The following is a 17,873-nucleotide window of genomic DNA, read 5'->3' on the forward strand; positions in this document are numbered from 1 at the left end:
ATACCCAACTGCGCTGATTCAAGGGCACAGGCAACTCCTTGTGAGTGGGCATGCTTGAATGGAGGTTGAAGTGCAAGAGTGGCGTATGGGAGCATGACTTTTCTGTGAGAAGTGAAGCTGGCTTACTCATCTTACTACTTACTTGACGAACGCAGGCTACGTTGTTGCCGTAGCCTTTTTCGATGAGGTGCTGAAGAAGCGTTTCTCGATGGACTGCGAAATTCATGCTCTTGGCTGTAGAACTGATTTGCCTCGATACTTCTACGCCCAGGAATCAAGATGAGATGTCACTACCCTGCCACTTACGAAATTACACTTGATCTGTGCAGTTGGTCTCACACATCGAGCATGCAGCCATCTGTCTTTGATCAATGATTGCTTTCTCGGCCGTCACGCGGAATGCTCACCCGAGTTCAGTGCTATCAGGCAATCCAATGTACAGTGCGAACCCGTCCATTCACGCCAGGATTCTGCCGAACCAAGCGCCAATAGCTCCTACCTCTTGATGCCAATCCCGTGCGCGGAACGGACCGCTCCATAGTCCGGCGCCCGGCCTTAGTCTAAGACCAACCCTTCTTTCCGCCTCGCCTTCTGTTACCGCGTTCTTGTCCACACTCCTCTTGACCAGCCTCACGAGTTCTTCTCCCTGATCGAATAGCATAGACTCTTCTCCAACGCTGACGGTGAGCACCGGGAGTCTCAGCCCCATCCCTGTTGGTGGATAGCGGCGATACGACCGGCGTCTTTCCTCCAGCACAGGCTCGATGCTATCCATGAAGTTATATTCGTTGGGAGCCTCGGATGCCCAGTCATCTTCGGTCCTGATGGGCACCGAGTAGCTGATTCCCGGAGTTCGGAAAAAATGGATGGGAGATGCGAAGGGGTCAAAATAGGCGTCGAAGTTGGGGAAGAGCACGTTGCGCGCGTGCACCATTGCCGATTGAGGGAGAGCGGGGTTCTGAGCATAAGTGTCCCAGGACGGAGGCCGAGCGACAGGGGTCTTCTTGAGCTTATTCTGAGGGCGTGCGCGTCCCTCGCCTTCGTCACCGGGTGAGACATTTTCTGACTCGGCGTCTTGCACCTGGCGCAAGTCCGAGGGGAAGATCCAGTCGGCAACAGGGTTGTTCACAGCAGCGGCCACGATGCGATGGGAAGCCAGCTGGCACTCGGTCATGGCGAGCATGGTGGCCAGACTGCCGCCAACGAGCTCGCCGCACACGCCGATGCGGGCGAGGTGCGGGCTGTTGGCGCTGCAGTGCTGGGGCTGCGAGGCCAGGTGCTCCAGCACCCAGTCGTAAGCGGTGAGCACATCGTGGACGGGGGTGGGGTACTGATGTTCAGGGCTCAGGCGGTAGTGGACGGCGACCACGGTCGCGTTGGAAGCCTGCTGCAGCCGGTGGAGCAGGCCGTCTTGGTCGAGTGGCGCGGCGGGCGCGAGCGGGCCTGGGGGCAGGAACAGCAGGATGGGCGACGGCTGTTGGGGTTGCAGGATGCTGGCCGTTGCATGGCCGTGTCAGCAAAGGACGGCTGTGCTCTGGGCGGCGGTTACCTCAGGCGCACGTCTCCGTTGGATCTGCAAGCGACCTGCACGTCGTGCCTGGCTGTGGAGTAGCGATGACGCCCGCCGAGCAGCACCGTACTCGTTCCGCTGAGGCTGCACGGCGCACGGCGCGGGCGGCGAGAGGCCGAGACGCAGCGGCGGCGCGCGACGAGAGAGCGGAGCATGAAGCGATAGGGATTGTTTGGTCCAGGCACCCAAAGGGGCTGCTGCCCGTCAATCAAGGCAAATTGCCGCGCCAGGTCCAGGCTGCAGCCTGTGCGCGCCACCCACCGGCGCCCCCAATCGACCTGCAGCAGTGAAGGGAACACCCCGTCCGGGCTGCCCACCAACAGCGGCCAGCCCGCGTGTTCCACTCCTGTCCGCCTCTCGTCGCCCGCCGCCCGCCGCTGCGCCTTCAAAACCGCCCGGCTGTGTCCTGTCGCTGCTCGGCCTGCCACCCGCGCCGCGCGCAGCTCCAATCCGCCGCTTAAAATTAATTCGAGGCCCGTGTCAGCCAGGTCCACTCCGCCTTTTCACTGCCCCAGCCCTGCGCGAGTCCGCGAGCACCAATCCGGCGCGACTGTCACTCCTTTGACCGCCTCCCCTCGCCCGCCGCGCTGCTTTCTTTTCTGCTCCTGCTCGCTGCTCCCTAATTGCTCCAGGGTCGGATCGCCGTTGTCTTGTCTGCGAGTCGCGACGCTTCAAGACCGAGCACAGCCTCACTGCCACGCTGCCCTACCTAATCGATACTCCTTCCCCGCGTCACAAGCGCACTGCGCCGCATACGCACCTCGGTCGCTGAGAGCCAGCTTTATACCGCACGCGCCTGAACGCCCCGGCGCTCGCCTCCATACCACCCGCCAGGAACTCAGGACTCTCCCCCATACCGCGAGCATGGCCGAGGGCAGTCGGTTACGGGGCTTCTGCACCCTTCTGCGGAACCTTCTCCTCGCCGCCCTGCTGTACACCTGCATCCTCAGTATAATCAACCTCGCCAAGAACCCCTCCTCGCGACCGACGGGCAAGCTCGGCATCCCCGCCTTCCTCGGAAAGTCGGGTCCTGTCGACTTCATCAAGCCGACCAAGTCGGGCGTCCAGGTCAAGTTTGCCGGCTCGCCCTCCAGCATCACCATCAACCCGCACGCCAACGTCTTCAACCGCCCCGACAGCGCCGTCGCCCCCAAGGATGACTTCCTCGGACCGAGACCCCACGTCGACACCGAGGCCGACCTGAAGCTGCTGGTGGAGGAGTGCAGGGGATCATACACGGGAATTGAGAAGATGCGGAACGTTTTCGACTGCCTGCAGTTTTTTGCCAACGAGGAGCACCGCTACTACCAGCTTCCGCCAGACGGCCAGCGCGCAAGCCAGCAGAACCCTCAGGAGGCCGAGTACAACGACGCCGACGGTTACGGGAATACCATGAGCAGCTACACGCCCATTTCTAACGCTACGAAGCCCACCAAGAGCTCCATTGGAACATGTCCTGGCCCGATTGTGCCCTACCACACTTACTGGACTGGTCCCGCCACCTGGAGAGTCGAAGTTTTTGTCAAGAGCTACCTGTACACCCAGAACCTGGCCTGCTCGCGCCTCTACATCTGGCTGGACGCCGACAGGAACCCGAACGCCGTCGATGATATGCTCAAGCGCGACCCCCTTTTCGCTCGTTTCCTTCCCCTTGTGGAGCGTGGCGATATCAAGGTCGTGGGCTGGAAATTTCCTTCCCGCATCCCGCTCCCGAGCAATGTCGACCACACCGACGGCATGGGTTACTCGCGCGGCAAGCCCAATGCGAAGGGCGAAGTCACCATTGCAGAGGGTGTGATTGAGGACAAGACTGGGCAGCAATGGCTGGCTTTGACTGCAAAGCAGATGACTTTCCTGCCTGTTGCCGTTTCGGACGCCGTCCGTTTTGTCATCCTGCACATCTATGGCGGCGCATACTTCGACATGGACGTGCTCATGCTCAGAGACATGCGCCCCTTGTTTCTGCCGCAAAACCATTCTTTCGCCGAGCGTTGGGCAGCCCACCCGCATCCCGGAGACTACAACACGGCCATCATGTCCCTCACCGCCAACTCGTCGATTTCGTCTTATCTCCTTCGCGGTGGTGTTCGTATGGGAGTCAACTTCCACCCCCGTGTCATTGGACGCATGGCGTGGAAGGATGGCCGCGACCAGGAATTCCTCATGCTCGAGACCGCCGCTTTCGACCCTATCTGGACCGAGTTCAACTGGGACCGCGAGGGAAGGTGCACTGTGCCGTGCTTCACGGACTACAGCCAGGCCTTCAAGGGCAAAGCTGGCGTCATCAAAGATGAATGGCAAAGCTATGATGGATCGCAGCTTGGCCTTGTCGATCTGTCTCAGCAGAAGCCCAGGACCAGGGTTGAAACTCAGAGTGTCGTCGAGGGCCGCACCTCGAGCGAAGAGGGTAGCAGACACGAGGCCGAAGTCCCGACCTCATCTGCCGCTCAGCAAAAGCCAGGCTCCACTCCCTCGGATTCTTTCACCACCACCAGTGCTGAGGAGAAGCAATTGAGGGAGAAGGGTGTGGTTGCTGAATACGTATTCGAGGAGGACAAGTTCCCGCCGAACAACCGCACGCTGGAGAACTTTTTCAAGGGCGCTTGGACGTACCACATCCACAATCAGGTTAGTCTTACCACAGAGATGGGACTAGCACAGGGAACTGACATTATGGTACAGTGGCTCAAGCACCCCGAACCGTCTTCCTGGATCAACATCATGGAGATCGCGCACGACGGCTTCTTCGCCGGCATGCGCACGAACCCCTACGGCGAATCCTGGGACGGCCCGGATCTCATGCCTTACAACTACTGGCCAGAATTTGTGTGATCGACAGAAGCTGCATATTATTTACTATCCCACCTCCCTAGAAAACCTACAGACGACCACACACGACATGTACAAAGACACCATGAACAAACCCCTCCTATGAGCAACTTTTGGAACGTTCTTCTTCTTCAGTGGCATAGTCCGTAATGCGGCCAGCATTTTCCTTCAAAATCCAGCGGATAAGCTACCAGTCGGCGCGATAGAGGAGTTTTATTCGGTTCAAACGTTCTGCACACATGGCCGCTATTCTTTTTCCACCTTTCACGGCCTCCTCCCCGCCGCTGGAAGGTCCACTGATTTCTCGCAATTTCTCCCATTACTACGGTCTATTCCAACAGCAACGCGGGATGGAGCAAAAGATCACGTGGGCGGTGGAAAGAAATCATTGGTGTCACTTTGTCACTTCCTTCTTGTTCTTGGCCTTTTTTTGGCGGCGTTCATGTCATCCCCAACCGGGATCGGATATCGGGAGGGTGTTTTGAAAATCCAAATTCCTTTTTCCAACCTCATTTGGCGCGCGTCTTTGTCTTTCTCAATATCGGCGAAAGTTGGCTTGTGCGTTGCAAATTTGTTTGCCATGTTCGTGTCTCTTCTGCTTATCTTCTTCCGCAGCGAGTTGCCGTTCTGCGTGCGTCTGCTACTCGTTCAGCAACCCCCCTTTTTATTTCATCACTCCGGCCTTGCGCTTCTCTTCTCTTCTCTTCTCTGCCGGAGTCGCCGCCCTTATTGAACTAGAGATGCTTCTTCCCCGCGACGAAGAGCGTTCCATTTTTTTCCCTTCTTCTTTTCTCCCGCCCTCTCGACGAACAATCGAACAACGCGTAGAGAATCGCAGCATTCTTCCTCGCCACACGCGTTTCTAGACGGCGCTGTAAAAGACTTTTATATCCACCTTTTTCCCTCCTCTTCTTCTTCGACTTCTCTCGCTTTCCCCGCGCCCCCACTTTAAAGCAATTCTTGTACAGCCGCAGGTCTATTCATTCGTCGCTTTTCGGCACCCGCGCTGGTTTACTACATTTTATAGTCCCCATTTTCGACCCTCGTTTTTACTTATAGCAGCAGAAAGAGAGAGAGAGAGAGAGCAAATAGAAACGGCAGATATACGTGGTGGTCTGAAATTTCCTGGCGGTTTGGTTTGAATTTCTCTCTCTCTCTCTCGTTCGATCGTTGGAAAGGAGGAGGGGGAAAGAATACATAGATGAAACGATAAGAGCAAACGATTGCGCATACACACACACACACACACACGCATACCCTTACCACTTATGTGATATCGCGTGAGAGACGGTAGTTATTTATTTTAATGACTCAACGAGGAGCATATAGCTACCTACATACACAACATCGGAAAAAAAAAAAAGGAAAAAAAAGAACAACAGAGGCTAAAACAAGCTACTCCGCATTCCCCCCCACCAATTAGGACAACATGCGTCCGCTTGGAAGCGATGGTACTGAGAAACGCACAAGAGAGGAGGAGGAGGTAGGTAGGTAGGTCAATCTATTGATTCAAGGCGACGAAGCGGGCCCGGGGCGCCGCGAAGGGCGAGGGCTAGCAATCCCCCCGCCGCCGCCAAAGTCGAAAAATGCCCATTTTGTTCCCCCTCTGGAGAGACCCCGGCGCCGGATTCGACTACATTACATGATTGGATCTGTTGTTTCGACCCGAACGATCGTCACCACCAGTATGGAAGAAGAAGAAGACCTCGAGAAACATTGCCCGACGCATGAGATCAGGGAGGGAGAGATCGTTGCCAATCTTCCTTCGGAAGGTGAACAGTCAGACCAACCTTGTACCACAAATCAAAGTACATGCAATTACTTTCCCATTGTCTGTGGTAATGGAGGATACGGCGGGAAACGGTGATATTGGTAATGGGTTTGTTGGGGTAGTAGTAGTGATTTTCATACAAGCAAATGCGGGAGGCGAATTTCTCGTGAAATGCTGGAGGTGAAAAGGGGGTGAACTGGAAAAAAAGAAATCCCCGCCATAACTGCCATTCAATCCGACTCATCTTACTATCTGCTGGATCCTATTGATGGTTCGACATCCTTCTTCATTCTTCTTGCCCAATCAAGTTCTCTCCATTACAACTCGATCAACGCCTCCTCCTTCGGGACCTGAGGTTGGTGTTGTGGCGCACTCGGGAAAGAGTCCGCAGCATAGCCACCCGCGGTCTGCTGTGGCGCATATGCATACTGCTGCGGCGGCGGCTGTTGCCAATACGGTACTTGCTGGGGAGGAGCAGCCTGTTGTTGCGGGGGAGCTTGCTGTGGCTGCTGCCAGTATGGCTGCTGCGGGGGCTGCTGTTGCGCCTCCCGAAGCCCTGCCAGCTGAGGTGAGGATGGTTGCGGGGGTTGCTGCTGTTGCTGCGGGGGAGCAGTCGGAGGTGCACTTGGCTGCTGCTCGTTGTTGTAATAGTACGCAGCACTAGAATCATCGGGAATCGATGGTTGCGATGGGGCAAACTGGCCAGTCGGCGGAGCAGACGGCTGTTGTAGGTTAGAAGATCGGCGTTGGAGCTGTGGAGAAGCTGAGCCCTCGGAAGGCGGAGCTTGCGGATACGGAACACTTGGTTGGCTCTGTTGTTGCGGAGGCTGTTGTGCGCCGTAATACTGCTGCTGTTGATATTGCGGATCTTGATGATGAGGGATTGCTGGAGGTGGTGGCATTGAAGTCCGGTTCGGCACGTATGGTTGCTGCTGCGGTTGCGCGTACTGGTTGTATGTAGGTTGCGGAGGAGCGTAAGGGTCATTGTTCCCACTGTAGAAGCTTTCTGCACCCGAAGCACCATCTGGAGCGCCGGAAGAAATGCTGGGGTAAAGATTCGAAGCCGGACGTGGCATGCTTGGGTGGAAGCCGTAATTCGCGTGGCTATAGGTATTCGATAGACGCTCTTCAAGCATGCGGTCATAGTAACGTACGACCGTTGATAGCTTCGCGTGGAGGTCCAGAAGTGTGTCATGCTTGCTCATGGTCTCGCCATATGTCCTGGCAAGCTTTGGGCGTAGCTTTCCAATGCTCTCGTACAACTCCTGGATTTGCGGTTCCCGGAGAATGGTTCCAGGCGGCTGGTGCTGAAGTCGTTCCACTAGGGTAGCGAAAAGACTGATGTTTTCAGCCTCAGAAGGACTGAGCTCGTAGTCATTGCGTGGTGGCATCGTGACCGCGCTGCCGTTCGAAGACGATGTTTGTTGCTTTAGCTGGGCGGCGTGCTTCTTCTTTTGCTCCTCCATGTCAGCGATAGACGCGGCAATGGCAGCCTTCAGGTCCGCATCCTCTTCCTCCTCATTCGGAGCAGCATCCTGCGGCTTTGACTGGACCTGCGGCTGAGGAACATAGCCTGATGCGGTATTTGCCTTGACCTCCTCCAGACTCATTTCCAGTGCCCTCTTGAGATCTGCGTCGAAACTGTCCTCAACCCTTGCGCTTCTCGGCTCCAGCGAGCCTTGGTATAGCGTCCTGGCTGGCTTCGCAGCGTCGAACCCTTTGGGCACGGGGGTTGCCCGGTTCTTGTCGGTAAGTTTGATGTAGCATCCGTCGTCCACGCGCACTGGCTGCATTATGCCAAGGTGGGGAAGAGCGAGGTTCTTGCTGGAGCACGAGCCACAGAAGACGCCTCCGCAGTTGCGGCAATGGTGCTTCCGGTTGGTAAAGGTGAAGGCGGTTCGGCATCGCAGGCAGACGTCGGAATCAGTCCACTCGGGCGGCTAACAAAAGCACTATTAGAGAAGGCTTCGCCTGTATGAAGAACAAGGACCTTACCGCGCTGCTATCAAACATGCTGCTGAGCACCTCCTGGCGCGGCGGGAAATGGAAGCCTTCACGCTGTAGCGACCTGTAGATCTCAGGAATGTAGACCAGCTGGGGGCGACCTTCGGCGGCGATAGCCCAGGTTTGTATCAGCTCCAATATCTTTTCCTTGACGTCCTGGTTGACTTCTGCGGGGCCGTATGCCTTGAGCAGCGAAACGAGGTTGTCCAGAAACTCGCGCGACGCGATTTCAACGATGAAGTGGTCACCGCCGTTCTTGACGCACGTGTCGGTAAGCTGCAGGACAAACAGTCAGCAATCAGATGGCGGCGGCGGGGCGCTCAGGCAGAGGCATCCGTACGTTGAGAGCGGCCAGCTGCACGTTCGGATTCTTGTTGCCTATCCGCTTCTTGATGGACCGCATGGCCTCCTTCGGCTGCACCGTCTTGGACCGAATTATGTCGGAGATCTCAAGGTTGAGGGCGATGTCTTCTCTGCGGCCCAGTCAGCAGGTGGCGCCGGGCGACGGCGACGGAGTCGTACAAGCTCGAAGAGGTCGCACGCTCGACCTGCTCGTCGAGAGCGGAGTTGGAGGACGCGAACCAGCCCGCCATGACGCCGGTCAGAGCTGCGGGGCGGCGGCAGAGCAAAAGAATGCGTTGAGGGCGTGGAGAGCGTGGGCAGCGGGCAGGCGAGGGGTGCACGGCGTTGGGAGCTCGGAGGCGCGGTGTTGACGGGCATGTGGTTGTCGAGCGGCAACGTAGGTCCTCAACTGCGGTAGTAGCCAGGCGCGGCGGTGCAGGCGGCCGCCCGAACTTGCGGCGTCATGGCGGCCACGGACCAGCCCCGGCTGCAGCTGAGCCCGACCGCCTGCTCCCCGCGCCCTCACGCCCATCCAGCACCAGCGTCGCTGACACCCAAGGCTCCAGTAATTCTCGCAGCCAGCCGCGGGCCGTCGCCTTTAAGCGGGAGGCTGCACGCGCGTCAAAGCGCTGGTGCCGCCGCGTGCACATGGACGCGGGCCTGCGCCTCGTCACCGCTGTGGCGCCGGCATCGTCATCTGGAAGCTCAACCACCGCCCGAAGCCCGTCTCCGCGCCTGGCATGAACAAGGCCCCGCGGCATCTGAACCGTCGCTGCCCCCTCCGCCGCACCCCCTTTCGCTCCCATCCGCGCTGCCGCCCGTCCACGCGCTCGTGCCCGCTGCCGTGCTCTCGCCTGATCTTGCACTTCGCCCAGAGCTCACCGCGCACTCGTCGTGGCCTGTATTCGTATCCTCGGCGCTTGGAACCGCGGAGATCGCCACAACGGACACCACACAGCCCTCGGTGCCAGCCGGACCTTTCCTCCCGCCATCCTGACCATGTCAAGGTGTGCTGTGTTATAAGCAGTCGAGTTTCGCCCCCCGCCTGCCCATGCGCCGCCTCGCAACCCCACCATGAACGGTTACAGGCCAACCTCCGGCGGCCTGGCTTCCCACGCCCGCCCGGACAATGGCTATCACAATGGCGCTACCAGTCCTACACCGCGGGCCATGCCGCATATCAATGACCTCAAGGCCCGCGCCGAGGACACGCTCCGGAACGCCCCTCTGGCAGTAAGTCCGCAGCCGCGCGTTCGGGGGCAACACTGACGGTTAAGCAGATCGATCGCATGCTCGAAATGGCCGAGCTGTCCAGCAAGCAAATAGACTCTTTTCTTGACTTCCGCCGCCCGGATCTGGCCTACCTCGAATACATCGTCGCCTCCGAGCTCGTCTTCAACCGCATTCCCAATAATCGCGATGCCCCGCTGGTGAAGGAGGATAGAGGCACAAGATACCAGAGGCACAAGGTCCTTGTCAAGGTACGTTTTTGGCTACAATCCCGTGTGGTGACATCTTGGAAGGCCTGACCAGGAGCAGCATTTGTCCGACAGAGCAGACCGCTTGTCGAAGGTCAAGGAAATCATAATAAACGACAACAAACGGAGCGGAGTTCACCCTACCAGTCAGGTCAATGGCTCCGCCGAAGCGCATGCGCGTCATGCCAGCGTCCCTTCCGTGTCCAGCACCCCCGAACCGAACCCAATCCCGAACCCACGATTCTCCATGCGCGACGAACTTTTTCTTGATACCGGCACGAGCACGTCTGGCCATTCTCCTCGGGGGTCAATCGACACCGGCTCAGAAGGTCTGTCAGGCCGGTCCACGCCCCTCAGTTCTGTTGAGTCTCCCCGGCCTCGTCCACCAGCGAATCCGAAGCCACAGAACATGCATGCGCGCGCACTCCAACCAAATGGATCTCCGTCCGGCTTGAACAGTCAAGGCGATGCCTTGAGTGAGCGCTTTGCTCGTTTGCGGGCGTCGGGAAGTGGACCGGGTTCTCGGCCTGGTTCGATACAAATGCCTTCGCCGTTGGATTTCAACGGCATGATTCCTGGAACAACTCCAAAGCCGCTGGGCCCCCGGGTTATGCCAAATGTCCCCTCAATGCCCGAACGACCACCAAAACTACCACTTGATACCCGGTTCGCTGCTTCCATGCCAAAAGAGCCATGTGCCGCGTACAGTCCAGCGCGCAATATGCAGACCCCAGCGAATGTCGATCCGCCACGAACAACTGCTAGGAGCTTGGTCCGCACGAACTCCATTCCCACGTCAAGTTTTTCTGCTCAGGCGCCGAATGGTGATTCCGAATCCTACTTCCCAAGACCTCCGAGTCAGCAGGGCGTGATACGAAGAAAATCGCTGCACGCGCCACGGGAGTGGCAGATTAGTGCTGAAAAGCTCTTTGATTACTTGAAACCCTACAACGTCTTGGTCATTGATGTCCGGAATAGAGAAGACTACGACGACGGCCATATTTACGTTAATTCAATAATGTGTGTCGAGCCCGCCGCGCTGCGACCCAACATGTCCGCCGACCAACTTTACGAGGCCCTCGTTCTCGCGCCGGATATCGAGCAGGAGATGTTTGATCGCCGGAACGAGTTCGATTTGGTCGTCTATTACGACCAATCAACACCAGCTGCGGATTTCCTCACAAAATCCTCCCGAACGCCGCAGGAATCCGTGCTGAAGTACCTTTACGATGCGCTTTACGAGTTCAATGCAGACAAGCCCCTGCAAAGACCACCGATCTTCTTGATGGGCGGTCTCGATGCATGGGCAGATTTACTCGGCCACGGTGCATTGAAGACTTCGAATACCGCGGCAATCGTCACCGATCAACAAAACGGAAAGGTTGGGCGGCCGATACGCAGGGTGCCAGTCGCCAGCAATGGATCCCGCATGTACCTGCAGAAGAAGAGGATGCGCGACTACAACCCCCTGGACCCAGAAGAAGAGCGGAAGTGGCTGGAGAAAGCCAGGGGTGAACGGCCTCCAACCGTGCCGCCACTAGAAGCTGGTGAGGATGGTGCTGCGGATGAGGAAATACCTTACTATCACAACACGGAGGAGTTCATGCGGCGATTCCCGGACGCATCCGCAATTGGTCCTCAGTCAATGACGGCGGCTGGCCAGAGACCACCATCACGCACATCGCAATCACGACCACCGTCACGGCCACCTTCACGAGCGGCTCCGGCCGTGCCTAGCTATCCCGGAGCATCGATGCCATCGATTCCTTCAAGGCCACCGCCCGCAGCGCCTCGGGTCAACTACAGCGGCGCGCATGACAGAGCTCATCCCCAGAACCATGTTGCTACGGCACGATCATCACAGCTCCCGGCGTACTTCCCGCCCAGTCAGCTGCCGCAGAATACTCGCCTGCCGAGAACTGGTCTGATCAACTTTGGAGTCACCTGTTACATGAATGCAACCATTCAGTGCCTGAATGCCACTCTTCCGTTGACGAGAATCTACAAGGACGGCACCTTTGTGAAGTACATCCAAAAGTCGAATTGGAGGGGCTCAGGGGGCATCATGTCGGAAAATTACGCCACCCTCATCCAGAACCTATGGGTTGAAGGAGGCGGGCCGTGCCGGCCAAAGACATTAAGGGTAAGTCAGCCTTGACACCAAGATATTAGCATTTACCAAGACTAAGAAACTTCCAGGAACTCTGCGCTCGCATTAACGGGGAGTGGGGCATCGATCGTCAGCAAGACGCCAAAGAGTTCTTCGACTTCTTGGTCGACATCCTCCACGAAGACATGAACGTCAACTGGTCACATCCGCCAGCACAAGCGCTGACGGAAAAGGAGGAAGCACGACGGGAGAGCCTACCCAAGTCGTACGTGGCAGGCATCGAATGGCAGCGCTGGTCGATGCGCGAGCGGTCCATCATCAGCGAGCTGTTCGGCGGCCAACACATGTCGCGGCTGCGGTGCACGACCTGCGGCTTCACGTCGACGACGTACGAAACCTTCTACAGCATCAGCGTCGAGATTCCGCGGGACCGGCCGGCCGACATACGCGACTGCCTGCGCTCGTACTGCTCCGAGGAGCGGCTCGCGGGCGACGAGGTGTGGCGGTGCCCGCGCTGCAAGAAAGAGCGCGAGGCAACGAAAAAAATCACCATCACCCGCGCCCCGCACTACCTCGTCATCCACTTCAAGCGCTTCTCGGCCTCGCACACCGAGCGCGCCCGCAAAGTCCGCACCCCCATCGACTTCCCCCTCGCCAACCTCGACCTCGCCCCCTTCATGCTGCAACCCATGACCGCCGCGGACGAAGCCGCCCTCCTCCAGCAGCGCCCCGCCGACGGCGCCGACCACCTCCGCGCCATCCGCGGCGACGAGCGCATGCAGCCGCCCTACACGTATAACGCGTACGCCGTCATGCGCCATCTCGGCGCCACGCTGACGAGCGGCCATTACGTCGCCCTGCTGAAGGATGCGGCGAGGGGCTGCTGGTGGCAGTTCAACGATCACCGCGTCACCGAGTTTCAGCCAGATGCCCTGCGCGGCGAGGAGAGGCTGCAGAATGAGCAGGCGTATATTGTGTTTTATGAAAGGGAGAGGTTGTTTGGGCGGTGATGGTGATGGTGATGGTGATGATGTGTTTTTTTTTTTCTCTTTTTTTTTTTGGCATGCGTGCGTGCGTGCGTCTATGCGTACGTGTCGGTGGATGGATGGATGGGATGTTGGGATGTTGGGAAAAGACTGCGGGGTTTCTCTCTCTCTCTCTCTCTCTCTCTCTCTCTCTCTCCACATCTTCTAGGCTTGCATGGTGTTTGTTTGTCTCTTGTCTCTCTTCACCTTTTTTTTTTTTTTTGGTTGACTTCGACGGCGGGCGTTGCATGATACCTCTTTGTGGTGTTGGTCCTCGTCGGTTGCTACCTCTCTCTCTGTGTGTGACCATGGAAGCGTGTAGTGAGTGAGTGAGTGAGTGGTTGTTGGGTAGTTGGCGAGAACCTTTTTTTTTTTCCCGCCAACCTTTTTCCCCTGCTATCATTGTGCATTGGGTGGGGCTTGGAGAACATTTGGGGACGTGGGAAAAGAGCGGATGCGTAAAAACAAAAACAGAAGGCATATATGACGACATTGATTAATTTGATTATGGTTTGTGATGGATAGAGAGGATTTTTGTAGCTTTTGTTTGTATTTCGTGAGTGTTGGCGCTTTTGGTTTAGGGCGAACTGGGGAAAGAGGATGGAGGGAGAAAGAGAAGCTGGGAACGCGGCCGTCCGGGACGATGGACTACTTTGCCAAATGACGGCGGCTTTCGTTCGGAATAATACCCAAGATTGTGCTGCTGGGCGGGATGGGGGAAAAGAGTCGTCCGGTTTGCCTGTTGGCCCCCGACTAAGCCACCAAAGCTTATGTGATTATCAGTGACGGCAAGCATGGACTCGATCTCGAATCCACCATGCAGAGGCAATCACAGGGTCTCCCTAAGCGAGGAAGCACTCTTTTCTTGCCGATCTTCTCTTAGATATACCGCTTTCAAGCAACGAGCCCACCTATCGGCTCTCGGCCAATAAGTTTTTTTCGACCTGCTGACGGGCTCCCCATAATAGTCAAGTGGCATTCCCCCGAACTGCGGGAGCGGGCAAGGATCGATAGGCAAAGCACTGGCCCCGCGCGGTAGTATGTAGAGACGACAACGGATTCGGCATTTCCCTAAACGCGGGACGCGGGGGGAGGGGGGGTGATGTGAAATGGCAGCTGCGGCAGAGACTGCAGCAAAGCACGCATTTGCACGAAATGCCTGTCGCGTGTCAGCAGAACTAGCTGCAGTTATAAGCAACGGTCGGTGGCAGGGCAGGGTAGCGACTTGCCGGGGCGTGCGTGGTGTCGCAGACGGCCGGTAGTAGTGTGTCACTTGTCCAGCGCACGCACAGGCCCCTCCAAGAAAATAAGCATCACATCGCGGGCGGCCAATCAGCGCGCCGGACGCCGTCGCCGCACAAGCAACGCCCGCGCATCGTCTCGCTGTAGCCGCCGACCACGACGACCGCGCAGCCAATGGTTCGTCGCCACAGCCCGCGTTGCCGCCCCGGCACGGCGTTCCTGCGTCTGGCACCGGTTGCCAAGCACGCGCGCCCCGGCCAGTGAGAGAGGGCGTGACGGGATAGCCGCCGGGCGGGCTTTTTGCCTGGGCCGCCATGTGCGGTGCGTCGAGTGGAAAAGCTCGTACTGGGTCGACTACAAAGGTATGAGCTGTGCCGCCCTTTTTTCTCGCGCGCTTGGCCGGGGCTACATGGGTTGCGTTGCCGTTTCTTGATCCCCAGCATACAACGCACGCGCGCGCGATTGATATTCCTTTCGGACCAGGACGACCAACAGCAGACGACGACAGTAGTTACCATCCGGCCTGCCTATCTGTCCCACTCTTTCCCAACCGTTTTCGGGGACGCGCCGCCCTGCTTGCTGAGCAAGAGAGCCGCTTTTCTCTCTGTCGAAAAGGGAAAAAAAAAAAAAAGAGAGAAAGAAAGAAGAAGAGAAGGAAGACAACACCACCGCGACGATGGCACGCCGCTTTTCCCTCACCGCGCTCCTCGCGCTCCTATTCGCCATGCTGGCAGCCGCCGCGCCGGCGGACGACACGGCCACGGATCCGAACGGCGGCGGGAGCGATTCCAGCAGCAGCACCACCGACAGCGCCGCCGGCGCCGAAGGCCCCGACTCGGGCTCGTTCAAGCTCTCGAAGGGCGGCATGGTCGCCATCATCATCGTCGTCGTCGTCGTCGCCGTGGGCGGAAGTAAGTTCTCCATCACGCCTTTTCCCCTCCACCTCAAAACCAGCACTAACAAAAAACAAACAGTCGTCTCCACGGCCCTCTTCTTCATCGCCAAGAAGCGCCAATGGGAGGTCCGCAAGTCGCTCAAGCGCGTGTCGCGCCGCCTCACCGGCCGCAGCACCACCGCCATCAACACGCAGAAGAACGGCGGCGGTAGCAGCAACGGACGGGAGAACAACAGGCGGACGGCGGCGGTGCGCATGCAGTCGCCGCCGCGCAGAACCACCAACAACGCCGCCGCCCGGTTGAAGGCGGATCAGAACCGCGATCTGGAGAAGGGAGAGGGTAGGAAACCTGGTGCGAGCAGGAGTGGTGGGGGTGGGAAGCCGACCATGAGTGCCTTTTCGGTCGAGACGCCCGTGGTCAGGAGTTGGAAGGATAAGGTGTTTGGGTACAAGGGCTAATCGATCTGTCTTTTGATCGGCGAGGACTGAGGGACGAGGAAGAGGCGGGAAGAGGCGTACGACGGGCCGGATGAATGGCTCTTGCTGTTTTTCTTTCTTTTTTTTATTCTTACGAAGCCATGTCATACGAAGCAGGACTCGGGTGCATTGTGGTATATTCGGATTCTTTTTTGCATTTGTTTCTTTTTTTTTTTTTTTACAAGTAGATATCCCCCCATCTGGCGTCTCGTCTCGTCTAGTCTTGATCTATATTTCCCTCATCAAAATCCCAACCGCGGTCGTGTGGGGTGGCGGCGACGAATCTCTCGCCCCCACCCACTCTCTTCCCCCTCCCTCATCCCCACATCATCCTCCTTCCCCCTTCCCATCCCTCGCTCGCTGCGCAACGCTCGCTAACCGACAAAAAAAAACCCCCCATATCCTCTCACAACTCCCCCTTCTCCCCCTTCTCCTTCCCCAACCCCTGCAACTCCCTCATATGCCCCTCATGATCCCTTACCCTCCCGCCTTCTTGATCCGCCTTCACGTTCACCTCGCTGTTCGACGCCAATTCCTCGTGCCATTCCCCCCGCCCGTCGCGCTGCTTCTGCAGCGCCGCCTGCTTGGCCGCGTCCGCCTGCTCGCCGCTGCGCTCCGCCGCGTCTTCTTTCAGTCGCAGCCGCGACGCGCCGGAGAATTGCCGGCGAGGGAGGACGGTGTTGCTGATTACGACGGAGAGCGGCGTTGTGGAGACGCGGAGGGCGCGCGGGGCGGGGGAAGAGGCGCGGAGGAGGGCGGTGGCGGTGGCGGTGGGGGTGGGCATGGTGGTGGAAGTGGTTGTGGTGGTGGTGGTTGTGTGGTGGTGGTGGTGGTGGGGGTGTTTCGGTAGGCGCGCGCGCGATGGCTGGCTGGGAGGAGTGGTTGCGAGGCTTGGTTGTTTGGTGGTTGGTAGGTTTGAGGGTTTGGAAGCTTCGGCAAGGAGGTGGTGGATGGTTGTGTGGAGAGAGTGTTGGAAGCAGAAGAGGGGGGATGTGGGAGGGCGTGGTATTTAATTCATTCGCGTGACGTCACTTGGCGACGGGGTCGGAGCTTGGGCTGAGCGTTCGGCTGCGGGCAAATGGGAGTGGGTGTGTGGAGCCTGCGATCCCCGCGGCTAACTGACTCTCGTCGTCGTCGACCATCTGTCCAACTCCCCCCAGCTCGCTCGTGATCTTCCGCGTTTCCCCGCAAGGGTCGTTATAATGGCGCACGAAATTGTCATCCGCGCATGCGTTATTGGTCGCTTGCTTGCTCCACTCCCGTTCTTCCGTGAGATCCGTCGTCTGCACTTCGCACCCCTCGTCGCCAGCTGGACGAGGCGATTATGCGTGCCCCTCTACGACCATTCACGCATGTGTAAGTCTATTGGTCACTTGACGAGGTTCCGATTTCGAGGTACACACCACTACCACACCGGATCATTGGATACTCGCCCAGAAGCGATAATTGATATCTTGCCCAACTAAATGTTTGCTCTACACGTGGAGCAGCGTATTTGTAGAGCGACATGAGTTTCGTGAGCTATGGCGGTTACTGAACAATGCAACATCCGCTGCTTTCCTTCTTGGAGTACCTCACTTTTTTCTGCGCGAAGTTCCCGTGATTCTCATCACTGTCTGCTTCGCTAGCATCGCTATCACTACCGTCATGGTACACAGTCGTTTTTCTCTTACGACCTCCTGAAGAACGGCGCGACTTTGAAGAATGGTGTGGCTTTGGCGAATAGCGCGGAGGGGGGAATCTGCCAAAGGTAGGCGGGAGATGAGCACGCGTGCGGGGCTTAAGTTCAGGGTAGCGGTCGTCTCCGGGGAAGTCGCGTGAGACCTCGACAGGGCCGCCACGGTAGTCAGGTGGAGGTGGGCCAAAAAACGGAGGGCCAAAAAATGGTGGAGGTGGGGGACCAAATGCCATTTTGTTGGTGTATTGTACTTGGCAGTTCTGTGCGGAAGAAAAGGCCTGGCTCTTACAAGCTGCGTATTGGAGTGTAGAGTGGATAGTGAGAGTATGGTACCTACACTGGAGTCTTTTATAAGTCTCGTAGGCAGCAACTATCCGCATACCTTCTCCAGACACGTGCGTCTTTATCTCACTTCACACTCTAGGCTACGAAATTGACAACACAAAGGATTT

At 57.7% G+C, this 17,873-nt stretch overlaps 5 protein-coding genes across 5 annotated transcripts; 3 read left to right on the forward strand and 2 right to left on the reverse strand.

Moving 5' to 3' along the window:
- Positions 1 to 457: 457 nt before the first annotated feature.
- SLS55_002805 (uncharacterized protein) lies at positions 458 to 1,725 on the reverse strand (the record flags this gene model as incomplete). Its single annotated transcript, XM_066774285.1, has 2 exons — positions 458 to 1,474; positions 1,711 to 1,725. The coding sequence occupies 2 exons, from the start codon at positions 1,723 to 1,725 to the stop codon at positions 458 to 460; spliced, it is 1,032 nt and encodes a 343-aa protein (XP_066634404.1).
- A 709-nt stretch (positions 1,726 to 2,434) lies between these two features.
- SLS55_002806 (uncharacterized protein) lies at positions 2,435 to 4,402 on the forward strand (the record flags this gene model as incomplete). Its single annotated transcript, XM_066774286.1, has 1 exon — positions 2,435 to 4,402. One exon carries the CDS (start codon positions 2,435 to 2,437, stop codon positions 4,400 to 4,402), a length of 1,968 nt encoding a protein of 655 aa, XP_066634405.1.
- A 2,085-nt stretch (positions 4,403 to 6,487) lies between these two features.
- Positions 6,488 to 8,767, reverse strand: VPS27 (Vacuolar protein-sorting-associated protein 27; the record flags this gene model as incomplete). The annotated part of the gene is made up of 4 exons (XM_066774287.1): positions 6,488 to 8,110; positions 8,166 to 8,450; positions 8,515 to 8,647; positions 8,697 to 8,767. The coding sequence occupies 4 exons, from the start codon at positions 8,765 to 8,767 to the stop codon at positions 6,488 to 6,490; spliced, it is 2,112 nt and encodes a 703-aa protein (XP_066634406.1).
- Positions 8,768 to 9,590: 823 nt separating this feature from the next.
- DOA4 (ubiquitin-specific protease doa4) lies at positions 9,591 to 13,114 on the forward strand (the record flags this gene model as incomplete). Its single annotated transcript, XM_066774288.1, has 4 exons — positions 9,591 to 9,749; positions 9,797 to 9,997; positions 10,050 to 12,137; positions 12,194 to 13,114. The coding sequence occupies 4 exons, from the start codon at positions 9,591 to 9,593 to the stop codon at positions 13,112 to 13,114; spliced, it is 3,369 nt and encodes a 1,122-aa protein (XP_066634407.1).
- Positions 13,115 to 15,095: 1,981 nt separating this feature from the next.
- SLS55_002809 (uncharacterized protein) lies at positions 15,096 to 15,725 on the forward strand (the record flags this gene model as incomplete). The annotated part of the gene is made up of 2 exons (XM_066774289.1): positions 15,096 to 15,282; positions 15,346 to 15,725. 2 exons carry the CDS (start codon positions 15,096 to 15,098, stop codon positions 15,723 to 15,725), a joined length of 567 nt encoding a protein of 188 aa, XP_066634408.1.
- Positions 15,726 to 17,873: the final 2,148 nt, after the last annotated feature.

The sequence above is a fragment of the Diplodia seriata genome (assembly GCF_021436955.1).
Source record: "Diplodia seriata strain FDS-637 chromosome Unknown scaffold_3, whole genome shotgun sequence".
In the NCBI taxonomy this organism is placed as follows: Eukaryota; Fungi; Ascomycota; class Dothideomycetes; order Botryosphaeriales; family Botryosphaeriaceae; genus Diplodia; species Diplodia seriata.